The sequence below is a fragment of the Aedes aegypti genome, chromosome 2 (assembly GCF_002204515.2).
Source record: "Aedes aegypti strain LVP_AGWG chromosome 2, AaegL5.0 Primary Assembly, whole genome shotgun sequence".
NCBI classification, from domain to species: domain Eukaryota; kingdom Metazoa; phylum Arthropoda; class Insecta; order Diptera; family Culicidae; genus Aedes; species Aedes aegypti.
The window spans coordinates 227,452,375-227,477,582 of NC_035108.1; the positions used below are offsets into that span (position 1 = coordinate 227,452,375).

General features: G+C 35.0%; 1 protein-coding gene across 3 annotated transcripts in view; it reads right to left on the reverse strand.

Moving 5' to 3' along the window:
- Window positions 1-23,887, reverse strand: part of LOC5572044 (scavenger receptor class B member 1) — a 135,847-nt gene extending 111,960 nt beyond the window's left edge. For 2 of the 3 annotated variants that reach the window (XM_021844252.1, XM_021844248.1), the window contains exons 1-2: window positions 23,765-23,887; window positions 23,387-23,554 (exon numbers count right to left, since the gene is read on the reverse strand). In XM_021844252.1, coding sequence (XP_021699944.1) covers window positions 23,387-23,417 — 31 coding nt within the window. In that variant the 5' untranslated portion in view covers window positions 23,418-23,554; window positions 23,765-23,887. Of the gene's footprint in view, window positions 1-23,386 lie in introns of all 3 variants that reach the window. The other variant, XM_021844251.1, reaches the window with a different exon arrangement.
- Between the last annotated feature and the right edge of the window lie 1,321 nt (window positions 23,888-25,208).

A 25,208-nucleotide genomic window follows, 5' to 3' on the forward strand; every position in this document is an offset into this window, starting at 1 on the left:
CGTTTGCAAACAAGATATAGGATAAATCGTTTTTGTTTTATTCATATTTTCTATTGGAGCATTAATTCTTCAAAAGAGTACAATATTATCTCATCATATCTGATTATCCTGACGTTTTCGACAGTATTTATTATCAGTCAATATCAACTTTTGCTTTGAATTTCTGGATTTCAATGTTTTGTTTTAGCCCAATCGCTGAGGAAAACAAGTAAAAAATTAAGGGGGGAGAGGTACTTAATATGCTACGTATTTTTTTTTTGTGACTGCTACGAGGGGGAGGGGGGTGTAAAAAAAATAGTGAAAAAATGCGACGTCATTTATAGACGGCCCCTTATATTTTATAACTAGGGAAAGTGTACCAATTATGGCCATTTTATAATTTTCACATTTAAAATCGTTTTGAATGTTTTAACATCAAGATATATCTTAAATCTAACTACTACAACACACAAACAGTTTCAAAAATAGAAGACATTAGAGTAATCACGTATTGCGAAATAGGAAACCACTATGTCCATAACTGGTACATAGAAACCCACAGAAAAAAAAACGATAAAATATAGGGTGGTCCAAATTAGAACATGGGGGGTCCGAATTGAAACAGGGTTGGTCCAATTCGGACCTTTAGGAGAATTTTGTTCAAACATGTCTACTCAAGTCCTGGCTTTAGGACATTTGGTCGAAAGACATTTGGTCGAATACCATTTGGTCGAAACTCGAAAGTACATTTGGTCGAACGGACATTTGGTTGAATGGAAAAATGGAAAAATATTTCGTCGAAAAATCGATTAGTAAAACGATATAAAACCAAACTAGAATTTTGGTCAATGGATGATCTCAAGTTTATTATGGGCAAATATATTATTCATCAGAAATGAATAACGAATCTATCTATATGATAATTATTACATACGCTTAACAACGTGGTTGGTGTATGTACTAGCGTCTATATATAATAAGTTATTCTTGAAAACGTACTTATTCTTTAGCTTTTTTAATTGGAAGACGAAACTTTTTATTTTACTCAATTTTGTAGAATTTGAAAAATAACTGTGCCTATTTATTGCTCAACGTTGGATCCTTACATATATTGAATTTGTTATTCTTACAAAATATCATCTTTTATTGTAAAAAAATATACTTAATATTTTCGTCGCTCATTTATAGAAATATTGAAAATTGGTTCAATTTATTACTCTTTTAAAATGCAATCGTTCTTTATAAGTATATGACTGCTGATCTCTGTCCAATGGCAACTTCCAGTGTAAGTGCTCAGAACATTTATTACCTATTACGTTTTACAGCATGACCAAAGATGAGAATTTGGAATGCGGGACTAGACCTGATACAGGTGTGAATATAACAATGTGCTCATCTTGAACTTTCTGCACATAATGTGGATTTCTGTGTGAAATAAAATGGCAAATTTTGATGTCCATGGCTTTTGCATAACGATTGTGATGAAGTGCATTAAAAGTATTACCTGTAGGATACGTTTTCCTACTAATGGTGAATGATTGTGACATTCAGCTAAATTACATTCCTTGGGTTAATATGTGACTTTGATAATGGAGTCGATGGCTTTGATTGATAAGAAGTTGATAATTGTTGCAATCCAAAACAGTCAAATAAAAGAATATTATTATTCTGTGTATCGCGTGAGGTGAGACGAGTCAATTTAAATGACAAAAGTTTATTTGCTTCCATTTGAGATCAGCTCGTCGAGATTCATCCGACCCGCAAAACAAGCCTGAATGAGAAAAAAGACATCAGGTAACACTAGCAGTAGAGTGTCCATCCCGGGACATCCCGGGACAAAAAATCCCGGGATTTGACAAATTTCGGGATTTCCCGTTTCCCGGGATTTTAGTTCTGACATCCCGGGAATCCCGGGATTCCCGAAATGTACGTAGAATTTGATGAAATCCACTAAATTTCAATGAAAAACAATTACATTTTTCCGCACTATCAAGCCTTATTTGATAAAATAGAAAAGCTTCATGAAAAAGAGAAAAAACGAGTAATTTTTTTCATGATACGATCAATTTACCTAGTAAGAAACACATATTTTTATTTGTCTAGTTGCAAAATTTCAATGCTTTTCTCTTCAAAATTAGCCGGTTTCATAATCCTCGGCTAAGAAAGCAAATTTGAAAGTACACCTAAACTTCAGTCAATAATCTTAGTTAATTAACATGATCTTCTACAATACCTTCAATGATCTTTAATCGTTTCTTCAGAACAGTTTTAATGACTTTTCAAATGTTTGAAGCAAATTGCTTTAATATTATGACTTAATATTTTACCACACTTCTATTCATAAGTGAGAGAAGGTATCGACCGTGATTGTTTTATATTACCGTAATCCGGGGTATCATTGATCAGCAGGGTAACATTGATCGGAATGACGCATCTCTTAAAACGTTCGTATCATCTTTTATTGATGGAACATTTCCAAATCATGAATAGTGCTTCTCTTTCTTGTATTCATGAGCTAATGAAAGTGAAGATTTTTGCGGAAATTGCGTTTACCTTATGCGTAAATTTGTCAACTTTTCGAAACAATGATTTCAATGGGTAAGGATGACACTACCGAAGATTCATGTCTCACATAAGTTCTGCAAACGATATGAGCAAGGAAAATGCGGTTCTTACTAAAAATGGCATCGCCGAAAACGATTCCGTTGTCAAAACTATCATAAGTATGCTCAATTAGGCAACATTAACGAATTACTGTAAAATATATAGAATTCCCTTAGGAAATTACCTACTTTCAGGCGTTTTCCTTAGGTCGGGGTGTTTTTATTTTTAAAATAACTCAAAAAGTTTGACCTTCATATTCGGCTTTAGGAGCCTTGATTTTAGTAAGGAACGACATTTTCAATATTACCGAATATAGTTAACATAGGTGATCATATCGACTAAATCAAAAAATCACTTAAAACATTTTTTTAAACATGCTTAAAGCTTTCAAAAAACAAAATGCAGTATGTAGTCACGAGCTATCCCATATCGACTAAATCAAAAAATCACTTAAAACATTTTTTTAAACATGCTTAAAGCTTTCAAAAAAACAAAATGCAGTATGTAGTCACGAGCTATGGCTGGCAGTACTTGTTTTAAAAATATAAAATTTGCAACATTTGCATTTTCAAACGAAATATTTAAGAAATATTCAAAAAAATGATCAATGTTACTCCGGATTACGGTATTTTGTTATGGCTATAGTGGTCATGCGACTCAATGGTAAAGGGAGTCTATAGAAGATTAGGCGTCGCAAAGGGGACAAAAAAATCCATTCATAAGTGATATAGATAATTTGAAAAATCCCTAGCAAACCCGTAATTAGTCAAGCCAAGTTTAGATTTTTGTTAAATTACTTCATCAGAATAATGAGGTCATACCGTTTTGATTCATATTACGGACAATTAAGGCCTCAGTGAAGTATAACTCAATGAAAAGCATATAAACAAATTATTCTGTACGATTTCTTTGCGTTGACGAACCTTCAACACACATAATTTTTGAATGGTGAGTGAAGATTTTAATTCTACAACATTAAGAATTTAAAATAAATATAAATATGTGGACTTTTCATGATTCTAATTCCGGACACTTCCTTACTTTTGCCTCATATTCCGGACAGCTCAAGAAAATCATAAATAAAAAAGTTAAATCATCAATTGAAATCGTCAAACTTCTTAAGAGATATCTAATGTAGTTGGGCGATACAAATTTTCATAGGTATTAATGGAAAATGCCCATTAAAACGAGCCTCGAAAGAGAGAACTTTTGGACGGCGAAATTTGAAACATATCGTGTGAAATGTTTGCCGTACAAAGTAGAGTGACCGGAATTTGAAGCTGTCCGTAATATGAATCAAAACGGTACATGAAATGTGATTTGTTATAATTAACATGTTTTCTTAGAAAGTTACATCGCAGACAGACGTTCAAGTTAGACTCAGCCACTTGTGTAAAAACATGGCCGCCACAAATCGCCAAGTGGCAATCAGCTAACAGATGGCGTTAGTGGCGTGTGCGTCCCGCCACCACCCCGATCACATTTCGTTGACAGCACGACACACAACCGCTCCCACAGCCGGCGTGCTCAACGCTAAAAACTATGTACCTTTGTTTTGGGCTGGGTGGGTGATGTTCCCTTTTGGATCCAATTTCTCATGTAAAAATCAATAAAATCCATTATAATTTTTACCACAAGTTGGCATTCAATTTACTCACAGATTCATGCTAGTATAACACCCTTGAATGATCGTTACTCATGTAAAATAAATTGGCGTGAAAGTATCACAATTGTGTGAATCATTTTTGAAGTGATTGTTTTGATAGTTTTGTTCAGTGGGTGGTGGACTGGGTGGTAAGCGAGAAGATAAAGCCACGTGCTTTTACAAACTGTCACTGTACTGCAGCAATTTGCTCCCTAGGTGACACCACGGTAGAATTTACACAGGAATTTTGAATAAATTTGTTCCTGCTTAAACGTCTGTCTGCGGTTACATTATCTTTTTCTTTCATTGAAGAAACATTGTATTGTTGAATTTGTATATTCATTTAGCAATGTCAACCAAAATACTTGTTTTATTGAAAATTTGATAAATCCCGGGATCCCGGGATTTCCCGGGAAAAGATTAGATTTTTTTCCCGAATCCCGGGATGAGCAAAATGGCCGGGAAATGGACACTCTAACTAGCAGTCAATCGGTTTTGTGCGTGAATCTGAATGATCGATCACGCTCAAAAAAGAGTTGTGGAAAACGTGAACTGTCAAAAATACACCATGAACTACCACCAACGTTCACATCGACATGATCTAGTTCACGGTGTATTTTTGCTTGTTGACGAGTTTACGTCTGCTGTTCACGGATACGAGAACGGATTTTTTCTGTTCAACTGAAATCCAAAAACATCGCTCGTCGTATGTTGAAGCCTTGAAGTTAGTCCAAGAAATATCAGTACATCAATGCAAGTTTCTTGCACTCTATCATGTAGTTCTAGCATATTCAACCTACATGCTTTCCACTTTTACAATAACTCAATCACTTTGTGTCATCGTGTAGCTCTGTAAAATAATCTGTTTAATGTTTTAATTGGCACTCTGTTAAATAATCTGAAAAATCCCTATTCGACTAAAAAACCTATCAGTAAAATATATTATGCTTTTTAAAACAATTAAATACTTTTCGACCAAATATCCATTCGACGAAATGTCTATTCGACCAAATGTACTTTCGACTAAATGTCATTCGACAAAACGTCATTCGACTAAATGTCATTCGACCAAATGTCATAGATTCTCATGTCCTGGTAGGAGATATCACAAAACTGGCTTTAGGATATTTGGCCGAATGACATTAGGTCGAATGACGTTTAATCGAATGACATTTGGTCGAAAGAACATTTGGTCAAACGGACATTTGGTCGAATGGACATTTGATCGAATGCCATTGGAACCACTAGTCAAATGAAATTTTGTCGAATGGACATCAGATGAATGGTTTTTTTTGTATTGGTTTATTGGGAAATCATTTTGTCCAACAGATATACAGCAAAGCTGGATTTTTGTTACTACTGCCTAAATAGGATTAATCATTCTTGTCAATTATTTCATTCTTCAGCCGTTTTTGGATTTGAAGACGGGACGTTTTATTTTACCAAATTTTGTAGAACCCTAAAATATATTATGTCAAATGCTATAGAAATAGTTTTCCTACGTTTACCAAGATATTTAGCAACTATAAATGTTCTTTAAACTACAGTACCTACTTCAACGTTGGGAACATGAAGATATGTTGAATTTATTATTCTTCCAGAATATCATCATTCTAAGAAAAATGCCTCCCAAAAGCTTTCATTGCTTAGTTATTGAAGTTTCAAGCTATATAGAATTTATTATTCTTTAAAAATGTCATCGTTCTTTAAAAACTGCTAATCTTTATTGAATGACATTGATTGAACTTCATTTAACCGCCTAAAGCCCCAATCACAATGTGAGCGGCAGCGCGGTACAACGGCAAAACGGCAAGCCCATCTTGAGCTACACTATACTTGTCAAGTCAATGTTGAAAAGGATTTAGTCAACATGGGATTGATAAGTAAAGTGTAATTCAAGATGGGCATGCCATTTTGCCGTTGTACCGCGTTGCCGTTCACATTGTGCTTGGGGCCTAAATTCAAGAAACGCAATTGACTTAATGAGAAAAATTATTTCATCGCAGTAACCTACGGCATGTCAGTGAAAAATAATACCTCCACTGTTGGTACACTGTTCCTTTAGTTGCGGTATATTTTTAATTTGTGTTCCTATAGTTGCGATATCCGTGGTTTTTTTTATGTGATCCTCCACTATAGGAACACTTTACCGCAACTATTGGTACATGTAAGAAAAGTCAGCAATTTTAGTGATATTTCATCAGTTTTAAAGCAATTTGAACGCTCTTTTCAACTATTCCGTGTACCAACAAGAAAAAACGTCGATTGGCAGTGTCGGTGCTGTAGCTAGTGTAATGAAATCAGTGAAAATTATTCTACCGCTACTATAGGAACACCCGCAACTAATGGATCAGTTACCCTAAGACAATCGTGTCAGATGGAGAAAATTTATAAAATAAATAAATAAAAATACATAAATAAATCGTGTTTCAGTGCCCAAACCAACGGGAAATAGGAATAACTTTTATCAATTTCGTCTCTTCGTCCGTAGTTGGACAGCATCAATCTTTATGAATAGACCAGTGATGAGACTGTCAGTCGCTAAATAAAAGGTATATCTGTTGACTTTAGTACACCCTACAATTTCGATACTTTGTAAATAGGTTTTACACTAACTTTCAATGACTCGATGCAATTTTAAGATCTTTACACGCGGTTTAGGCATGTATACCAATTTTCACTCAGCTTTCGTGTTTCGTTAAAACATTGTATTTTTTTTTTAAATATATTGGTAAATCAGAAAAAAAACTCAGTACAAATAAACCGAAATCTTTTGTTTGAATAAACAATTATTTATTATTATTACTATTTATAAAACAAAATAATCTTACAGAATAGTATTAGCGTTCTAATCCATTCTTGGTTCCATAAGACTGTCTTGTGTAATTTGAGCTGAATTTCAATAGATGAATTATACTAATCCGCGTTGAAAATAGGTGAACCAACTTACGAAAATCAAATTTTCATCAATTTCGTCAAGCCGCAATCCGATTGAAGCATTTTTAAGCATCATGCGTTTTATTGAGAATCGAGTTGCGATACGACAAAGTGGATGAAAATTCAATTTCCAGCAATTACATTAGATTTTGATTCCAGCAATTACATTTAGTATGACTCTTAACATTTTTCGATTTTTTTTATGTGATAGACAGCTAGGGGGGCATGGGGCAAGAGCGACACCCGGGGCAATAGTGCCACCTCTAATTTCACGTAGTACAAATCAATTTTTTGACGTTAAACTCAGGATAAGAATAAATTGAGTACTAATAGAGGGTTGTGTAAATATTACAGTTAAAAATGTTTAGTACAAAAAATTAGAAAAATGTCTTTAACTCACCAACGCGAAAAATGTGAAATATTATAAGAATGTAAGACTGGAAAACAAGGTTTGACTCCCAATAAATACAAAACATATTGATTTTTCCGCACAGTATTGATGATGTTCAATTGTAAAATATAGCTGTGAGGATTTTTTTTTCGAAAAAGTCCTTTTGACATTAAGTATTACATATATAAAAACAGCATGTCTTATGGGGCAAGAGGGACACCGCAATTTTCTCATATAAAATCAAATGAACTTTTATTTTTCGTTTCATATTGCATTAAATCAATGTTTCCTATTAAAAAAAAAATCAAAATAAACCATTTTGGACATTCAAAACGGTTTCTAAAAATGTTTACTATTATTGTTACAGTTAAATAAGATGAGAACTAAATTAATTTCGTAAAATTACTTTTTAACTTTAAGTCAGCTTTTATCCCTCAGTTTTTATCTTTACTTACTCTAGAATTTATCGGTTAGGTGGGGAAATAATAATATACAAAATTTGTGGCATTTCGCTCTGGTGGTCTTCTTGCCCCATACGAGTGGCACTCTTGCCCCGTGCCTCGTTTAAAAACCTCATAAGAAGGGACATTTTCAAAAATCTCAAATCGTCATGTGTTTCTTATATTTTTGAAATCTATCGATAACATCATTTAGAACAAGAGGTGAGCTTGCCCCTACACTGGAATAATCTTCAAAAATTGTGCTAATCAACCATGATTTGAACCTATATATCTTAAGGTGTCCTTCTTGCCCCCAGTCCCCCTACCGCAAAAAAAAAAGACTTCTTTATGCATCTCTCAAAACTGTTCTTTGGACGATCAAATCAGAAGACTGACACGGCTGTCATCCTGCAAACATTTCGGCTCTTCCTCACATCGTTTTTGGTACTTCGCGGTTTGGTACCCACTTTCTGGTCGGTTTGCCCTAACTTGCTCCTGATTTTTTAGTATACGGTTCATGTGCTGCTAGTGTAGTAGGATTACGATTTTCTAATGGATCCAAATAATAATTAAAAAATATTTAAAATTGGAATGCTCGTTCTCTGAATGGTAAAGGGGACGAGCTGTTTAATTTTCTTACAGCTAATAACGTGCATATACCAGTTATTACCGAAACTTATTTAAAACCTGGATCCAAACTAAAAAAAGATCCTAACTTTTTTGTTTATCGTAATGATCGACTTGATGGGGCATGTGGGGGAGTTGCAATCATCATTCATAGGCGTATAAAACATCAACTGTTTTCGTCATTTGAAACTAAAGTTTTTGAAACTTTAGGTGTTTCTGTTGAAACACAGCTAGGTAAATATACTTTCATAGCTGCCTATTTGCCTTTTCAATGCTCTGGACAGCAAGTTAATTTGCTCCAAACTGACTTGCGGAAATTGACTCGCAATAAGTCAATTTTTTTGTCATTGGTGACTTTAATGCCAAACATCGGTCATGGAATAATTCTCAAAGTAATTCCAACGGCAGAATTTTATTTGATGAGTGCTCTTCAGGATATTTCTCAATTCAATACCCTGATAGCCCTACATGTTTTTCCTCTTCTAGTATCCATCTACGATTGACTTGGTCTTAACCGACTCTAGTCATCTTTGTAGCCAATGAGTAACTACATGCTGATTTTGATTCTGATCATGTCCCTATTACATTTCAAATATCCCATGAAGCGATTCTCAATCCTATCACCTCCACTTTTAATTATTTACGAGCCGACTGGAATATATATGAAACGTATGTTGACTCTAATCTTGATGTTAACATTTCTTTAGAAACTAAACTTGATATTGACAATGCTCTTGAAACTTTAACAAATTCCATTGTTGAAGCCAGGAGCATTGCAATCCCAAAATGTGAAGTACAATTTGAATCCGTGATTATAGACGATGATCTTAAACTCTTGATCCGTCTTAAAAACGTGAGGAGAAGGCAATTTCAACGCACTCGTGATCCTGCTATGAAAATTATATGGCAGGATTTGCAGAAAGAAATCAAGAAACGTTTTGCAGATTTAAGAAACAAAAATTTTGAAAATAAAATTTCTCAATTGGACCCTCCAAGCCCTTTTGGAAATTATCTAAAATCTTGAAAAAACCTCAGAAGCCAATACCGGCATTGAAAGAGAAAAATAAATTATTACTAACTAATTGTGAAAAAGCTCAAAAACTTGCTATGCAGTTTGAAAGTGCGCACAATTTTAATTTAGGACTTACTAGTCCAATTGAAAATCAAATTACTCAGGACTTCGAAAATATTCTCAATCAAGAGAACGTTTTCGAAAATGCAGAACACCTAGATATAAGAAATAATGAATGTAATGTTTGGAATGATATTAATAAAGAAAATGAAAAAAAAGAAGCATAAATTTACACGATATGCACTGACTGAGGTAGACGCAGCTTCAGCAGTATAACTTGAAAACAGTACTGTGCATTGCGCGATTATTTATCGCGACGACGATCTTGAAAACTTCTTAAAATGCTTGTAGATCGCCGCAGGTACTTCAAATCGTTTTGGTGTCTTCTGCGCGATTATTCCTGCCATGAGCGCGCAGAAGACACTGAAACGATTGGAAGTATCTGCGGCGATCTACAAGCGTTTTTTTAAGATAGTCGCATAATAGTTTCTGCCATACTGACTGGTAGACGACTTTACAATCTGTGTGTAGTTTGAAAATAATTCAAACTACAGTGATTATTTCAACCGAAAGGATAACTACTTGTTCGGAATCATAATTACTTTGAGTAGAACTGATGTTTGTGTGGTATTTGCAAACTTGAATCATTCGACAGGACCCGGCGATACATTTTCTCGTTGCTGTTTGCCCGCTTCAATAGCCAATGGTTTGTTCTAGCACTATTTGATGTACCGTAATTCGGGGTGTAGTTGATCAGTGGGGAGAAGTTGATCATTCCCGTATCCACATGTATGAACTGCCAAGAGACCTATTATCCGTTTTCAATTATCACAAGTTATGTCATATCGTATTACCTGATAGCTGCTCTTGATGTTTCTAAATTCGGTTCGTCATTAAAGATAGTTATACCATGGAAAACAGATTTTTAAGGAAATGTTCGATGAACTGTTGAAGGGTTCTACCCCAAACATCCGACTATTGCCAAGGCTATATAAAGCCACCATTTAAATGAACTATTTCACACATTCCATATATGTTCTGTGAACCCAGTTTTATATTTGCATTGAGGATAAAAAATCATTTTCATAGATAAAAATGTTCTCTTTGTGAGCGAGTGGCCAATTTCATAGAAAATTGCATACATTTAGGCGTTTTATTTGGTGTACTGCGGATTTCGCAACATTCAATTCTAAAATTGTCAGATTTATCAACAAGTTGTAAGATTTTTGAGACTTGATTCGGGATTAGTGATCCCAAATTTAGTGAATAGCATGTCTCTTTATTTTAGGAAACGTGTCACAGTAATTGATCAACTTCACACCGGAATCAAAAATTCCACTTTTTGATTTTTAACAAATGATTTTGTTATTATGATAACAATTCGTAAAAAATTCGTTTGTATAAATCGATAAACATCCAACCAGTACAGGTTTTAAAAATATTTGGATGAGAATACATGCATCCTACTAGGAATTATAGAAAAGAATCTATCAATAGTGATCAACTTCACCCCATTTTACGGTACTACGCTTTTCTTGAAGGATCTATGTGGAACAATTAGAAAACAAAAGAATCTCCTGAGGAAAAACGTCTGATTATTTGTGTATCTAAAAACATTTCGTCATTGCGGTGCTTAAGTTTCCTAATTTTGCCGTTTGTTTTTAATCGAGCATATCGCTTCAATCCAAGTAAATTTAAATGAAAATGCACACCAAATTTCCTATCCATGTTTTAGCAATTTCGTTTGCTGAAATCATTTCAGCAATGCATAGTTCTGCTGGTAAACAGTAGTTTTCGATTTATTTACTGAAATTCACCAATATAATTTGCAAGTATAAGTATTCATACTTGGCAATGCTTTCAGTTTTGTTGATAAATAGTGTTTCATTTGACAGATTTGAAAGTTTGCCGTAAATCAGTAAAGATTATAACTGAATTTACTTTTTTTTACTGTAAACCAGCAAACTGTCCGATCTGTCAAACGCAGATTTTCTATCTCTCGTTTTGTTCGAGTAGTAAAGTTGAAATTTATATACCGTAAAACGGGGTAACTTTGATAGTTTTTTCGAAGAAAACTTCAATATCTATACATGCTACTTCAAAGAATTGCAATTTATATTTTTAAAACAAGTACTGACATCGATTGCACTTGATAGATTGCCAAAAGGTTTATTCTGAATGGATATATTATTTTTCATATAATCGAAAGTCGGGTTTCTGTTTTGGGGTAACTTTGATAATGAGGTATAAATCGAACAAAATTGAACGAATTACGGAACATTTGTAGGGCGTTGCATACCTCTAGGCGTTTAACGATATATGGAAATTTATGACTTAGATTATAAAAATGGTCCCAGTTTGTAAAAATGGGTTTCGCTAAGAGATTTGAGGCCGAATTCTTGTTCTACTATAACTAGGCTGTCAAGGATAAGTGACGAACTCATTATAACTTCATCAAATAGTTATCGTAGAACAGATTGTTTGTAAGCGTTGCAAAAATGCTAAAATCTAACAAATTTTTAATTTTTGCATATAAAACCTCAAATGCACTTGATTTCAACGAAAATAGCTTTGACATGAAGTTTCATACTAATATGCTTTACTTTTGCATTCGTTTTGCTTAACTGATTAACAGAAACTTCGTTATTTCGTTTAATATATTGTGGGCCTCGCACTATCAAAGTTACCCGCATTATCAAAGTTACCCCGTTTTACGGTACTTCATTATTTATTTGAATTTGTTTGTGATATCTAAGTTCTATGTGATATCTGGTAAGTACGGAACATTTTAATAATGCTTAATATTAATTTGAGATTGTATAATAAAATAAACAAATAATCAATTGCTTATCGATCAGCAAATTAAATTGCTGAATGTTCAACATAACAGCTTTCATCGAAATTCACTTTACTGGATGATCAGTAATTTATTAGTTTGCTGGATGGATTGCTGGACTAGCACAAAAAAAAATTTGCTGATTTTCAGCAATAAAAATTTGGTGTGTGGTGTTTGCGTCAAAAATACCAACATTTTGTGCATTTTGTATGATAAAACAAACAAAATACATTAAGGTGCGCCAACATACAAACCCCGAACAGAGTACATCGAATTCAAATGCCCTATTATCTGCCTAGCCATGACCTGAAATGCACCGAGGATAATATGGTCACGGGTTCTGGAGCCCGTTGACCTCTAAAACTGTAAAATAAAAAGATTAGGAAACGAATTCTCACCACCATGTAAGTATGAACATTGAGTCTACAAAAGTACAAGTGCAGCTTAACGCACGCGGTTCTGCTTGAGACTTGTCATAGGTCGTTGATAAACTGGTTTTAAGTGCTTCGTTTGTATGCGAATAATGCTTCAATCTGGTGATATATATACGGCCAGGGTAGTAATAATTATCATCCCAGTATATGTATCTAGAAGTAAGCTTTGATAGCTGTATTCCTCGTGAGGGTTCAGCAAATTAAAGTATTATTCGTATTACATCGAACCATGATATTACACGAAAAAGGAATTGAAATCTATTCAGCATATTAAATAAACCGCAATACTTTAAAGTACATTTGCTTGATAGAATAGCTCGAATACCATATCTATTTCTTGCCCTTCTGGTGGTAATTATTATTTGCGCCATACCTCTACAACCTTGTTAGTATTAAAATACTTGCCAGTCAACGTATAAGACGGCAATGTACCTACCTACTATTCGTTTTTGTATGTACCATTGCCAATTGATACATAGCTTAGAGCGCTTTTCTGTTCATCGACATCGGTCATTTAGGAAGGCAATGTACGGTTCAACTTTTAATCGTCAAGTTTAAATTAATCTATTCTAACTCGAAGGATATTTTGACACTATTAGTAAATTTTGAATATTAATAAATAATGTTTCTATTCATGAAATAATAACACTATTTAAGTAAAGCATTTAAATTGAGAAGCATATTTTCTACTCTTGGAAATAAATGAATCACATAATTCTCTCGAATCCAAACTTGCCGTAACAATGTTTTGACTAAAACCATTCAGGCAATGGTTAATCAATACAGTCGAGCAGGCAAAAAATGTACCCAACTATACTTCGCTCTTTGGCATATTGTGCATCCCGATAAAATTCAGAAAAAGAACTTCGCTCAATTTCCTCTTCTTTATCAACGAACTTAAGGTAACACACGATAGACTCATCGTGGCATCCATGAACAATCTATGTTCAAACTATCGTTGAAAAGAAAATATTTCTGCTTTATATCATATCGATCATTCGGTGATCTATCCGGATCATATGCTTGCTAACAACAGGCATGTTGATACACTTTCAGTTCATCTATGTCCGGTAGAACCGATATCACATCCCCAAAACTACAAAATTGATCATCATTTATGGATAGCAAACAGTTGCACCTTAAGCACCGCCAACACATTTTCAATCGGAAAACTTCTTCCGTCGACGTGATGTTGGATAGTTTTCTAAAACAGTCGAGATAAAAGCAGAGCCGGCAGAGCAATGACAGTTAGTTCGTTCAAAACTTCGCTTCGGAAGTCCAACCGGCGAACTCCAGATTGGTGCTGCGAAGTCAATAAAAGCACTCGTACCAAACCGAAGAGTGAGCTTAAAGTACGCAGCCAATAAAAAGCTTGAGTAACAGCGGTAACGTATGTTATCTAGAAATATGAACCAAATTATGTGAGATTCGATGAAAAGGTAAGAGAAACCAATAAATTTTGAACGCAAATATATGGGAACTAGGTGTAAAATGAGCCGTCGCGACGGGGTAAAACCACCGTAATATCTCCGAAATGGAAAGTATTTTTTAATCTAATGCGATCATGTCATACGATATCTCTATCAATTTTAACACCTTTCGCGGAAAACATTTTCCAATTTCCACATAAAAACAAAAACAAAAACGATTTTAGCAACCTTGGGAGTAGTAGACGTGGGGCAAAATGCGCCATACCCAATGGTTAGCATCTGGGAGGGAGGCACCGATACTACACACGAAATATGACACAAAGTAATTCCGAACTGCAAGAAAACTCCAGCTTGCCAGCTTCTTTTATTGTGTTCCTTCGATCGTTCTGGACAAACATGGAAAAAGGGATTAAGTTTTCTAGGCATTTCATTTTCGTTTTTATTGGAAAAAGTAAAATTATGCGTATTTGAATACTTTATATTCAAACAGAATAAAAGGTGCTATTGTAACATTACTTTTGAATAAGCATGAATAGCTTTTCAATGGATTTTTTGTCACATTTGATAAAATGCAAATATATGTTTTAATCGATTACGAGCTTTTATCATGTTTGTCCATAGTTTTAGATCTGGGCTCACAGTGACAGTTCGTGACAGCAGAATCTCGGCTCACCTTGACGTACATAAATTTCTCCCTCCCAGGTTAGCATTAGTGTAGTTACGGTATACTTCGTAGATTGGATACTAGCAACATTTATTTTTATTTTTGACAATCTCATTCAAGAACAAGGAAGGGGAGTATTCCTTGATCCAATCTTAAACAAGAAGACCAAAACCATAAATATCGCTATTCCTGGTCACGTCTATCTTTACCGTAACTTGGGATAGAGGAAGGAAATGTTGATGTAGCACTTACTTAATGAGAGGCCACCGACTCAGCGACACCCTTATAAGTGCTACGGAGGTGGGGGTTGGGAGAGGTAGGGGGACTGGGGGCAAGAAGGACACCTTAAGATATATAGGTTCAAATCATGGTTGATTAGCACAATTTTTGAAGATTATTCCAGTGTAGGGGCAAACTCACCTCTTGTTCTAAATGATGTTATCGATAGATTTCAAAAATATAAGAAACACATGACGATTTGAGATTTTTGAAAATGTCCCTTCTTATGAGGTTTTTAAACGAGGCACTGGGCAAGAGTGCCACTCGTATGGGGCAAGAAGACCACCAGAGCGAAATGCCACAAATTTTGTATATTATTATGTCCCCGCCTAAACGATAAATTCTAGAGTAAGTAAAGATAAAAACTGAGGGATAAAAGCTGACTTAAAGTCAAAAAGTAATTTTACGAAATTAATTTAGTTCTCATCTTATTTAACTGTAACAATAATAGTAAACATTTTTAGAAACCGTTTTGAATGTCCAAAATGGTTTATTTTGATTTTTTTCAGTAGGAAACATTGATTTAATGCAATATTAAACGAAAAATAAAAGTTCATTTGATTTTATATGAGAAAATTGCGGTGTCCCTCTTGCCCCATAAGACATATTGTTTTTATATATGTAATACTTAATGTCAAAAGGACTTTTTCGAAAAAAAAATCCTCACAGCTATATTTTACAATTGAACATCATCAATACTGTGCGGAAAAATCAATATGTTTTGTATTTATTGGGAGTCAAACCTTGTTTTCCAGTCTTACATTCCCATAATATTTCACATTTTTCGCGTTGGTGAGTTAAAGACATTTTTCTAATTTTTTGTACTAAACATTTTTAACTGTAATATTTACACAACCCTCTATTAGTACTCAATTTATTCTTATCCTGAGTTTAACATCAAAAAATTAATTTGTACTACGTGAAATTAGAGGTGGCACTATTGCCCCGGGTGTCGCTCTTGCCCCATGCCCCCCTAAACTTTTAGGATTCGCTTTGAAAGCTATCGATAGACACAGAGCATTTTTTGTTTAAGTGTTTTTAATTTAATCTTTCGAATGCCGGCAATCAAAGAGAAGATATTTGTCTTATTTAAGGTGTGTGGCTAATTAGAATCCGCATAGTACTTTCCGTTTTAAATGATTATACGACGAATCAAGTGTGGGTATCTGCTTATTAATGATTTAAAAGCAGAACCGATCCCTCAAGGGTCATCGGTAGAAAAAAAGTAAAAAAAAAAAAGAACAAAAACAAAACCGCAGCGCGTAAGACTTGCAGTATTTTTCGAACCAGGTATTCGAAAATTGAACATTAGGTACAAAAAACCCGTATTTAACTCATAAAAAAAAGAAAAAAAAACAACGAACAAACGCGCATCTTTGTGTTTTAATTATAAAAGCTCTAAAGCGGAGAAATTGTGGAAATAGTAGCAAATCTTAAACATATTTCCTTCCACACGCGGACCACTTGGTTATCCGTAATCCCGAACTGATGATCCATGTCACCAAAAAAAACAATCGTTCCCGCGGCAGTTATTAGGATTGAACTAGGCAGCGTCCATTTATTACGTAACGCTAAAATTGGAAATATTTGACCCCTCCCCCTCCTTCGTCACGCTTTTTGTATGAAAATTTTCAATTTTTTGTGTGAGCCGTAACGCTTGAGCATACTCCCCCCTCCCCCTAGAGCGTTACGTAATTTGTGGATGCCGCCCTATTGCTTACAATATTCAGATAATAATTTGGAACAAACTCACCGGATCTCCCAATTGGGTAAAGCTGCTAAAGATGATCAATCTTTCCAACAGTGCTTTGTATTGTCTGTTTCATTCACAACAAAACGCGTCGCCAACTTTCGAACAGACTGGAAAAAATCATCGCCAGCAAACCAATCAAAGGAGGTGCTTTGCTTTTGTGTTGGCAAGACTGGGGAAACGTCAAATGCCAGAAAATAAATCAAAGGTGGTGATTTGCCATTGTGTTGGTAAGACTGGTGTAACGTCAAATTCACAGCGGTTGCTTGGCTGGCGACGATTTTGGCGACGGTTTCACAGGCGACGATTACAAATCGTCGCGTCCGATAGGGTGCAAAATTTACAATATTACCACGTACACTAAATTTTTAGGTGCATGGAGCATAATTTCACTAGCAGGAAACCGAACGTTCCAACTGCACACCATAACACATTGCCCCTTCGGAAACCGATCTACTCGTCCTTTTTTATACTAGTTATATGATTTCAACTACATTTTCACCGTAAACACATTGCTGATATAATCTCATCAGCCAAACTTAAATTCACAAGACGAACCGAAACTTGAAGAGCGCAGGAAAAAATGCAGCAAAATTTTAGAAACTTCCGTACGAGGTCCGGCAAAATGCGCCATACCCAATGATTGCTCAAAAACCATGATGAAATACAAACTGAAGAAAGTACCACAGACAAACAGACGTTCTAAGTGTTACGTCTGTTTGTTTTAGAGAGAATTGCTTTAGGGATTTGACTTTATTGAATCTGGAATGTGTTTATTTTATTGCTATCAAAAATACATGAAAATCTATAATTTCATAATGTTAGCAAGTGTTTTTAACGAGTCTCACCTTTTTGTTAAGTATCCTCTTGCAAAACAAAAATCTGAAACATCTTAGGTACTTGAATGTACTTTTACTTGTTACGTTGAAATATCTATATAAATAAAAATGGAATGGTGTTTGTATGTCACGAAATGGCTCACGAACGGGGCAACGGATTTGGATGATTCTTCCTCCATTTTGTTCGTCAAGGGTTCCGACGTGTTTGTGTGTATAACAGTTCCAGGATGTTCACCGGGAAAGTAGGGAAAACGGGACTGAACTGAACTGTCATTTTGTATGGGAAGATTCATAGCAGTTTTCAACAGCCTACTTGATGGCAAGACGAAGTTTGCCGGGACCACTAGTTTTGATAATAATATTTGTACAAGTTATGTTTCAGCAAAACAAAAAACAATGAGGTCTGTGCTTATCAGGTAACAATTGTTTCTATAAAATCAAAATCTGATCCAACAAAGCTATCGCCGAGAGTATTTGAAATACCCTAGAGAAGCATATATTTTTTTGCAGGAAATTATACTGTTATTCTCTGGGACATCCTATGTCCTGGCGTACTATAATTTGATTTGTTTTTATTCATGAGGCTTCCAATTTGATTGACCAGTTCATTCGCCTCAGCGTCCTATGGATCAATGCACGAGTTCACTAATTTGATGTTTGAGCGGTGCCGAATTCACTCGTTCCCATGGTCACGTAAATAATACGGCACCACTCAAGCGTCAGATAGTGAACTCGTGCATCGGTCCATAACTTAATACAAAGTTGTAGCAGAAAAAAAAAATCACTTTACGAGAATTTGTGTATTTTTCCACAGAATATTAAGACGATATTGGTCGGGGTTCTGCTAAACCGCACCAAGTGCCATTTTTTCCCAAATTGAGTTTTTTACACCAGAGGACTCAAATAATCATAACCTTTCTACCACAAAAATATCAAGTAATTTGAATAGTCCCACGTAATCTTAGATCACAAATTTTCTTTGGAAGGTCACGTAAAACTGAAATTTAGTTCAGCCAGAGCAAACCATAAACCAACGCACGTCATCAGAGGGAATTCATTTTTCAGATATAAAACTAGATTTTTCCAATTTTTTTCAATTTTCTTACAACTTATCCATTCCAAGCAACTCATGGAAACAGAGGCCAGTAAAATCGAGCAGCAATTGACTAATTACAATTTAATATTGTTTCGGTGGCGTTGATCTATTTTCTTTGAAATTTTGTCCAGCCAAACCGCACTAAGTACTGTTTATCTGAAAATCACATTTTGACATGAAGTGAAGACATTGACATGTAATAAATAGTTACATTTGTTTGTTTTATAGTATGATAATCTAACAACACAGAAGCCGTAATGAAATAACGAACTAATTTAATCTGAAACTGTGTGAACAACTAAGGTGGACTTGGTGCGCTTTAGTTGTTCTGAAAATGGCATTATCGCCATCAAACCCCGTCAGACAGAGTGTTAACTTGTTTCTAGTTTACCACAATTCATTCAAGAAGTGAAGATAACCTAGTAGTAGCTCACTAGGTTATCACTCAGAAGGCACGAGTTCGAATCCCGATGAAACTTTTTTTCTGTTGTGGAAATCAAACAACGCTTTTAGATTATGTGGTTATTTTTCTATTGCAGTTAAACACCAGCAGGTTAATGTAAAGCTGAAATGATGGTCATTCCTGGTGAACACTTCAAGCATTGAACTGTGAACTTGTTCAGCAAAAGTGCATCAATTGGGAGCAACTTGGTACGCTTTGGCAGAGCAAACTCAAGGTTTTCTTTAATCATTAAAATCTATGTAGGGGGACACGGGGCAGTATGGACACCCTAAGGAATTTGCCTATTTTGACTGTAAAGACATGAATATTATACTGTTTTTTTTATGTGCAGTATGCTTTTTAGAAGCTAGCGGGGCAAAATGGACACCTCCATGGGGCAGTATGAACACCCTAATGTTTATAGGAAAATTATCCCGTGATCGTTCTCAAAACCTCGAAAAATGAAGTACATATTCATGAAACCATAGTGACACGTCACTGTGCCACTGAAAACATGATTAAAACCAATTTACGACATTTTTCGTAGCGATGCTCTCAATATTGCCTCCAGGTTAGTTTTAATCAAGAATTGACGATTTTTTACCGATTTGTGGTTCCGCTTCATAATCATTGCATTAAATGCTAAATATTTTTGGATAATTTTGTGTTTGAAGTTATAATTCTTTCTCTTTGAAGTGTCAGCTCTTCTTTGTCACCCGGTGTCCATATTACCCCAACAGTATAAGAAATTTACATATAAGTTTTTCAATGTCTTAAAGTACCAGAAAAAAATCTACTATATTTTTGAATACAGCATAAATAATTGAAGATTCAATCAATAACTACATTATCGGTCAACCTGCAGTCATTTGCCTCTGAAACCTTCACAACCAATTCAGATTACCGACCCCAGTTAAATTTTACTGGGTTTTGGAACCACGGTTTTTTCGGTAATTTTTTCGATTCCCGAAAAAACCCAGTAAACCAAAATATGTTTTGATTGATGGGAATTACTGACTTAGTCAGTAAAGATGTAGAGCGTTTTTACTGGCTTTCCAGTTTCTCATGCTTCATGCTTTGCTTCTCCGGATCCTGTTTTTTAGAAATCAATACAAATTAAAACCCAATCGACATGCATTTTTCACATTTGCTCATATCTCAGTGGAAGTAATCGAAAAATGTGTGACAAAATCATTATTTGGCTGGTTTGCATGCAAGAGGCAAACTCAATGATGCAGATGAATTTACCTCTTGTATGGAAACCAACAGAATTTACCAACCTAAGCAGTTAAATCGTCCTGAGCCTTTTTGGTTGCTTAAAATGGTTGAGTTTCTCACTAAATTTCAACTACTTACCACGAGAAAGTGCAAAATAGGTGCAGGAAAAGTTTGGTTGCCATAGCCGTGTCTCCCAGCGCCGGACGATTTTACAGCAGGAGATTCTCATTTGACACATTCCTGCATGCGCATCAGTTTGTTTTGATTTGATTTTAACGACAAAGTCAGTAAAAAACATCAACTACTGAATAGTCGGTAATTGGTTTTACTGACTTTTCGGCCTGTTCGGTAATATTGCAAAATTGGGTCTGGCAGCTACCGTAGTTCAGTAAAAAGTAAAAATTATTACTGAACATCAGAAGTTTTCAATCAAAAAGCTGAAAGTTCGTTTTTTTATGATCAACAATTCGTACCCAGTATTAAAAATTACCGAACAAGCAAATCGTGATTGAGTGTGTAATTGATAAGGTGTGAATGTTATAATTTTCGAACCAAATAAAATCATGCTCAATTTTTCGGTTTAAAATCAATGTTTTGAACATTTTTTTCTGAAATTTTAGTGGATAATTTACTCTTCCGACAGGCAACTGAAATATTGTTTGCATTGAAAGTGTAAAAGTATTCGCTTATGCAAAGATACAGGGGGTGTCCATTCTGCCCCGGGTGTCCATACTGCCCCCGGTACCCCTATGAACACGTGAGGACCTTGATTCAATACAAACGAATCGTTCCCAATCATAGTACATAGATACTTGTGACATGGATTCCAACATGCATGGTGATGATAAACATCATTTGTCTCCAATTATGAGGACCTTGATTCAATACAAACGAATCCTTCCCAATCATAGTACATAGATACTTGTGACATGGATTCCAACATGCATGGTGATGATAAACATCATTTGTCTCCAATTATACTTGTGTTGTTGAAAACTACGAAACGCATCCAACCATACCGAACCAAGAACCATATTTTTCAATTTTTGTTCAACCAGAGCAAACTGAGTGCTTCATATGTTTTAATAAAATCTAATTACATCGATAATTTATGATGACTTACTTGTATATTTAATTTCGGTTTACTTATTGGACACTGTTAATCGCATGTGAGCGATAAAAAAAATAAAATTAATCGTCAGCGATAAACTAGTACACGATAAGACTTTAAAGTAAAATATCTCGGAATAAAGTTTTTGGCACTTTGGTGCGGTTTAGCAGAACCCCGACCATATAGAGGGCTGAACATAAAATTTTTACATATCGGAACAGTCATTTAATATATTGTAATTACTGAATTTCCCACAAGTGATCATTCTGCCCCGATACCTTTTTACCAGCCTTGTTTTCGATCTAATTTTGTATCTTGTTTTTCTAACATTCGATATGATTTTTATTACCATGAATTCTAACATCAAATTTGAAAACTAGCCGAGGATAAATTAAAAACAATGCAATTTTATGGTCTTAAAAAAAAACATTTGCTAACCGTGTCCATTATGCCCCTTATTCCCTTACTATCGTTCAAGCAGATAGGAACTACAACCTTAAGAATTTGCTTTAGTGTATTGGACAATGATTTCTCCAGTTTTGAACGATGTCCAACAATGAGCGCACTCCGGTGCTGGGTAAAATCCAACCTACTCCCTAATTCTATGTGCCCATTAACATCGATTTTAAATTTCAACTTTTTTGATCACATCGAAAATTATTTACAAAAATATTGGTTTTAACTATTAAATACAAAATAACTATCATTTATTATAAATGGTATAGAATATTCTTCTAAGTTGAAAATTCTAGAAAAACGATAAGGGTGTAACAATGAACTTTTTCCCCTCCCCTTCTTCGTCACGTATTTGTATGAGTCCTTCGAAATTTTTGTTAGGCTTATCACGCTTGGCTAGACCACCTCCGCCCCCTCGGAGTGGGGGGAGGGGAAATTCATTGTTACACCCTTATCGTTTTTCTAGAATTTTCAACTTAGAAGAATATTTTATACCTTTTATAATAAATGATAGTTATTTTGTATTTAATAGTTAAAACCAATATTTTTGTAAATAATTTAGATAACATAAAACTACCCTTGAAATGTATGGGCGCTTTGGAAATTGCAATTAATCTGTTAATTGCCGCTTCCTGCAGAAGAAACTTGAACGTAGCCTAAAACAAAAATAATAATGAACCATCACTGCTAACTCCCGCTATTTTCATACATGCAACGTAAACTGTACAACAAATAGCAAATAGCTGCTCAAAGTATATGAACATCTTCTTCTTCTTAGCATTACATCCTCACTGGGACAGAGCATGCTTCTCAGTTTAATGTTCAATGAGCACTTCCACAGTTATTAACAGAGAGTTTTCTTTGCCAAAGTTGCTTTTTTCGCATTCATATATCGTGTGGCATGGGAAGTATGAAGCATGCCCAGGGAAGTCAATGAAATTTCCATTACTAAAAAATCCTGGACCGACCGGGAATCGAACCCAGACACCTTCAGCAAAGCCATTGTAGCCGCGGACTCTAACCACTCGGCTAAGGAAGGTCCCCATATGCAATTTTTGCGTATACATTCGCATTTCCGCACTACATCGGTTAAAGATACAGTTATGTATAAAAGTCATAAACGAATTTAAACTTACACAGCTTCCAATGTCTTCTTCCGACGAACATTTTTGTTAAATGTGTTCCAGGTCAATGATGGGCTTATGAGTCGTTATCCAATTCAAATCGATTTGGCTCACACACTCACAGATTTGACTATAGGAAATCAAGTTTTTTCAGCAATATACCGCGCACCATATGCTAAGCTGCAATCACAAAAAAAAATCTGAAGACCTTTCACCGAACGGAGACGACGATGATTTTTTGATTTGTTGCTTCGAATTGAAATTAGAAATGTAAAACACAAGGCACGTAAAAATCGATCCAAGTATGTTTAGGCGTCACTAATTTAAAGACTTTTTTTTTATTTTAAAAACAACAGTAGAGAAAATCGCACTAATTCATATACACGACACCTGAAAATCGGTCATTCGAGTAAAACTAAACAAATCAAAACTGGAAACAAGTAACTATCCGTAACGCTCAAGCTTATCAACGGAACAACCGTACCATCCGACCGACTTGCGTAAACTAGCCGGTGGCGATCTCCGTTGAGGTTTGAAGCTTTGAGGGTACTTTAGTGATCGAACGCAAAAACTCAACTTCCACAAGCTCGTAAAGCTGAACATGCGTCGAAAATCACTACCACGACCATGATGATCGAGGGGAATGAGTGGTCATGACCGCACATTGGCTCAACTGTTAAGGTTGCAAAGACTATTGATGCACGTAATTGTTCGTGCGATGGATATGAATTGAAATTCTACGATGTTATCGAACACTTTGAATGGTATTGAACAGAACATATCATCAATTAGAAGTGAAACTATCCGATCTCACAGACTTGCGCAACCAGACAATGAAAATGTTCTGAAATTATAGTAAACAAAGAAAAAAACATGAGGCTACATTAAATGCAAGTAGGTAGATATTGTTACTAATCATTTCTTCAAATTTCTTCAGCTCAATCTCAGCGCCTAGCGTATGGTATGGAAAAATTTACAGATTAGACTGATAGTGTCCTGGAATTTGTGATATCACTGTAACAATCGAAATATTCAAAGTGAAATTGAAAAGTTATTTGAAATCCCAACTGAGTGAATATCAATTAGGTATGATCACAAAATCAACTCTGTTAAACCAACTTTCGTTTATTTTTTTATTATATATTTATGTAGTTTATGTATTTATGTAGTTTATGTTAATCCCTTAAAAGGAAAATGTTTCACTGGGATTTTACATTTGTTTTCTTTTATTTATAACTATCCTATTATTTGCTTGTTAAATTTTATATGAATAATTCTAAGCATTTAAATAAAAAAATCCTTATTTTTCAGTCCAGTTTCATGCTTAGATAAGTTTGTGTCCACTACCAGGGGATTCATTTGAGCTTTTTGGTGTGGGGAATAGCGAAGGGTATTAAAAAATAGAAAAAAATGATACTCCAGGGCAAGTGATAATCCAGGGTAAGTGGGCCTTCCGTTACAGCAAAATTAGGAAAAGTTTTTCAAGTTTTTGTAGAAAGTTCAAGAAACAATGATACGGAATGTATTTAGTACAAAAAATATTATTATGATCATTACGAGGTGCTCCATGTAACAGTTGAGCAATTCTCGCTGAAACCAGGCCGCCATCGGCACACATCGTTAGAATTCCAATTTTATGTCACTGATCGCTAGTTTATGCTAAAACTAAAGGGTGGCCCTTCCGGTTTTCTCAAATTGAAGGACCTCTCGTTCGGCAGCTACACGGTAAAAAATAAGCACCATGCTATCAATAATTCTGCACTTGGTTTCGCACTACTGTTTAATCTTGACAAAATCAAGGTAACAGCACTTGAATTCAACGTTGCATGTTTTG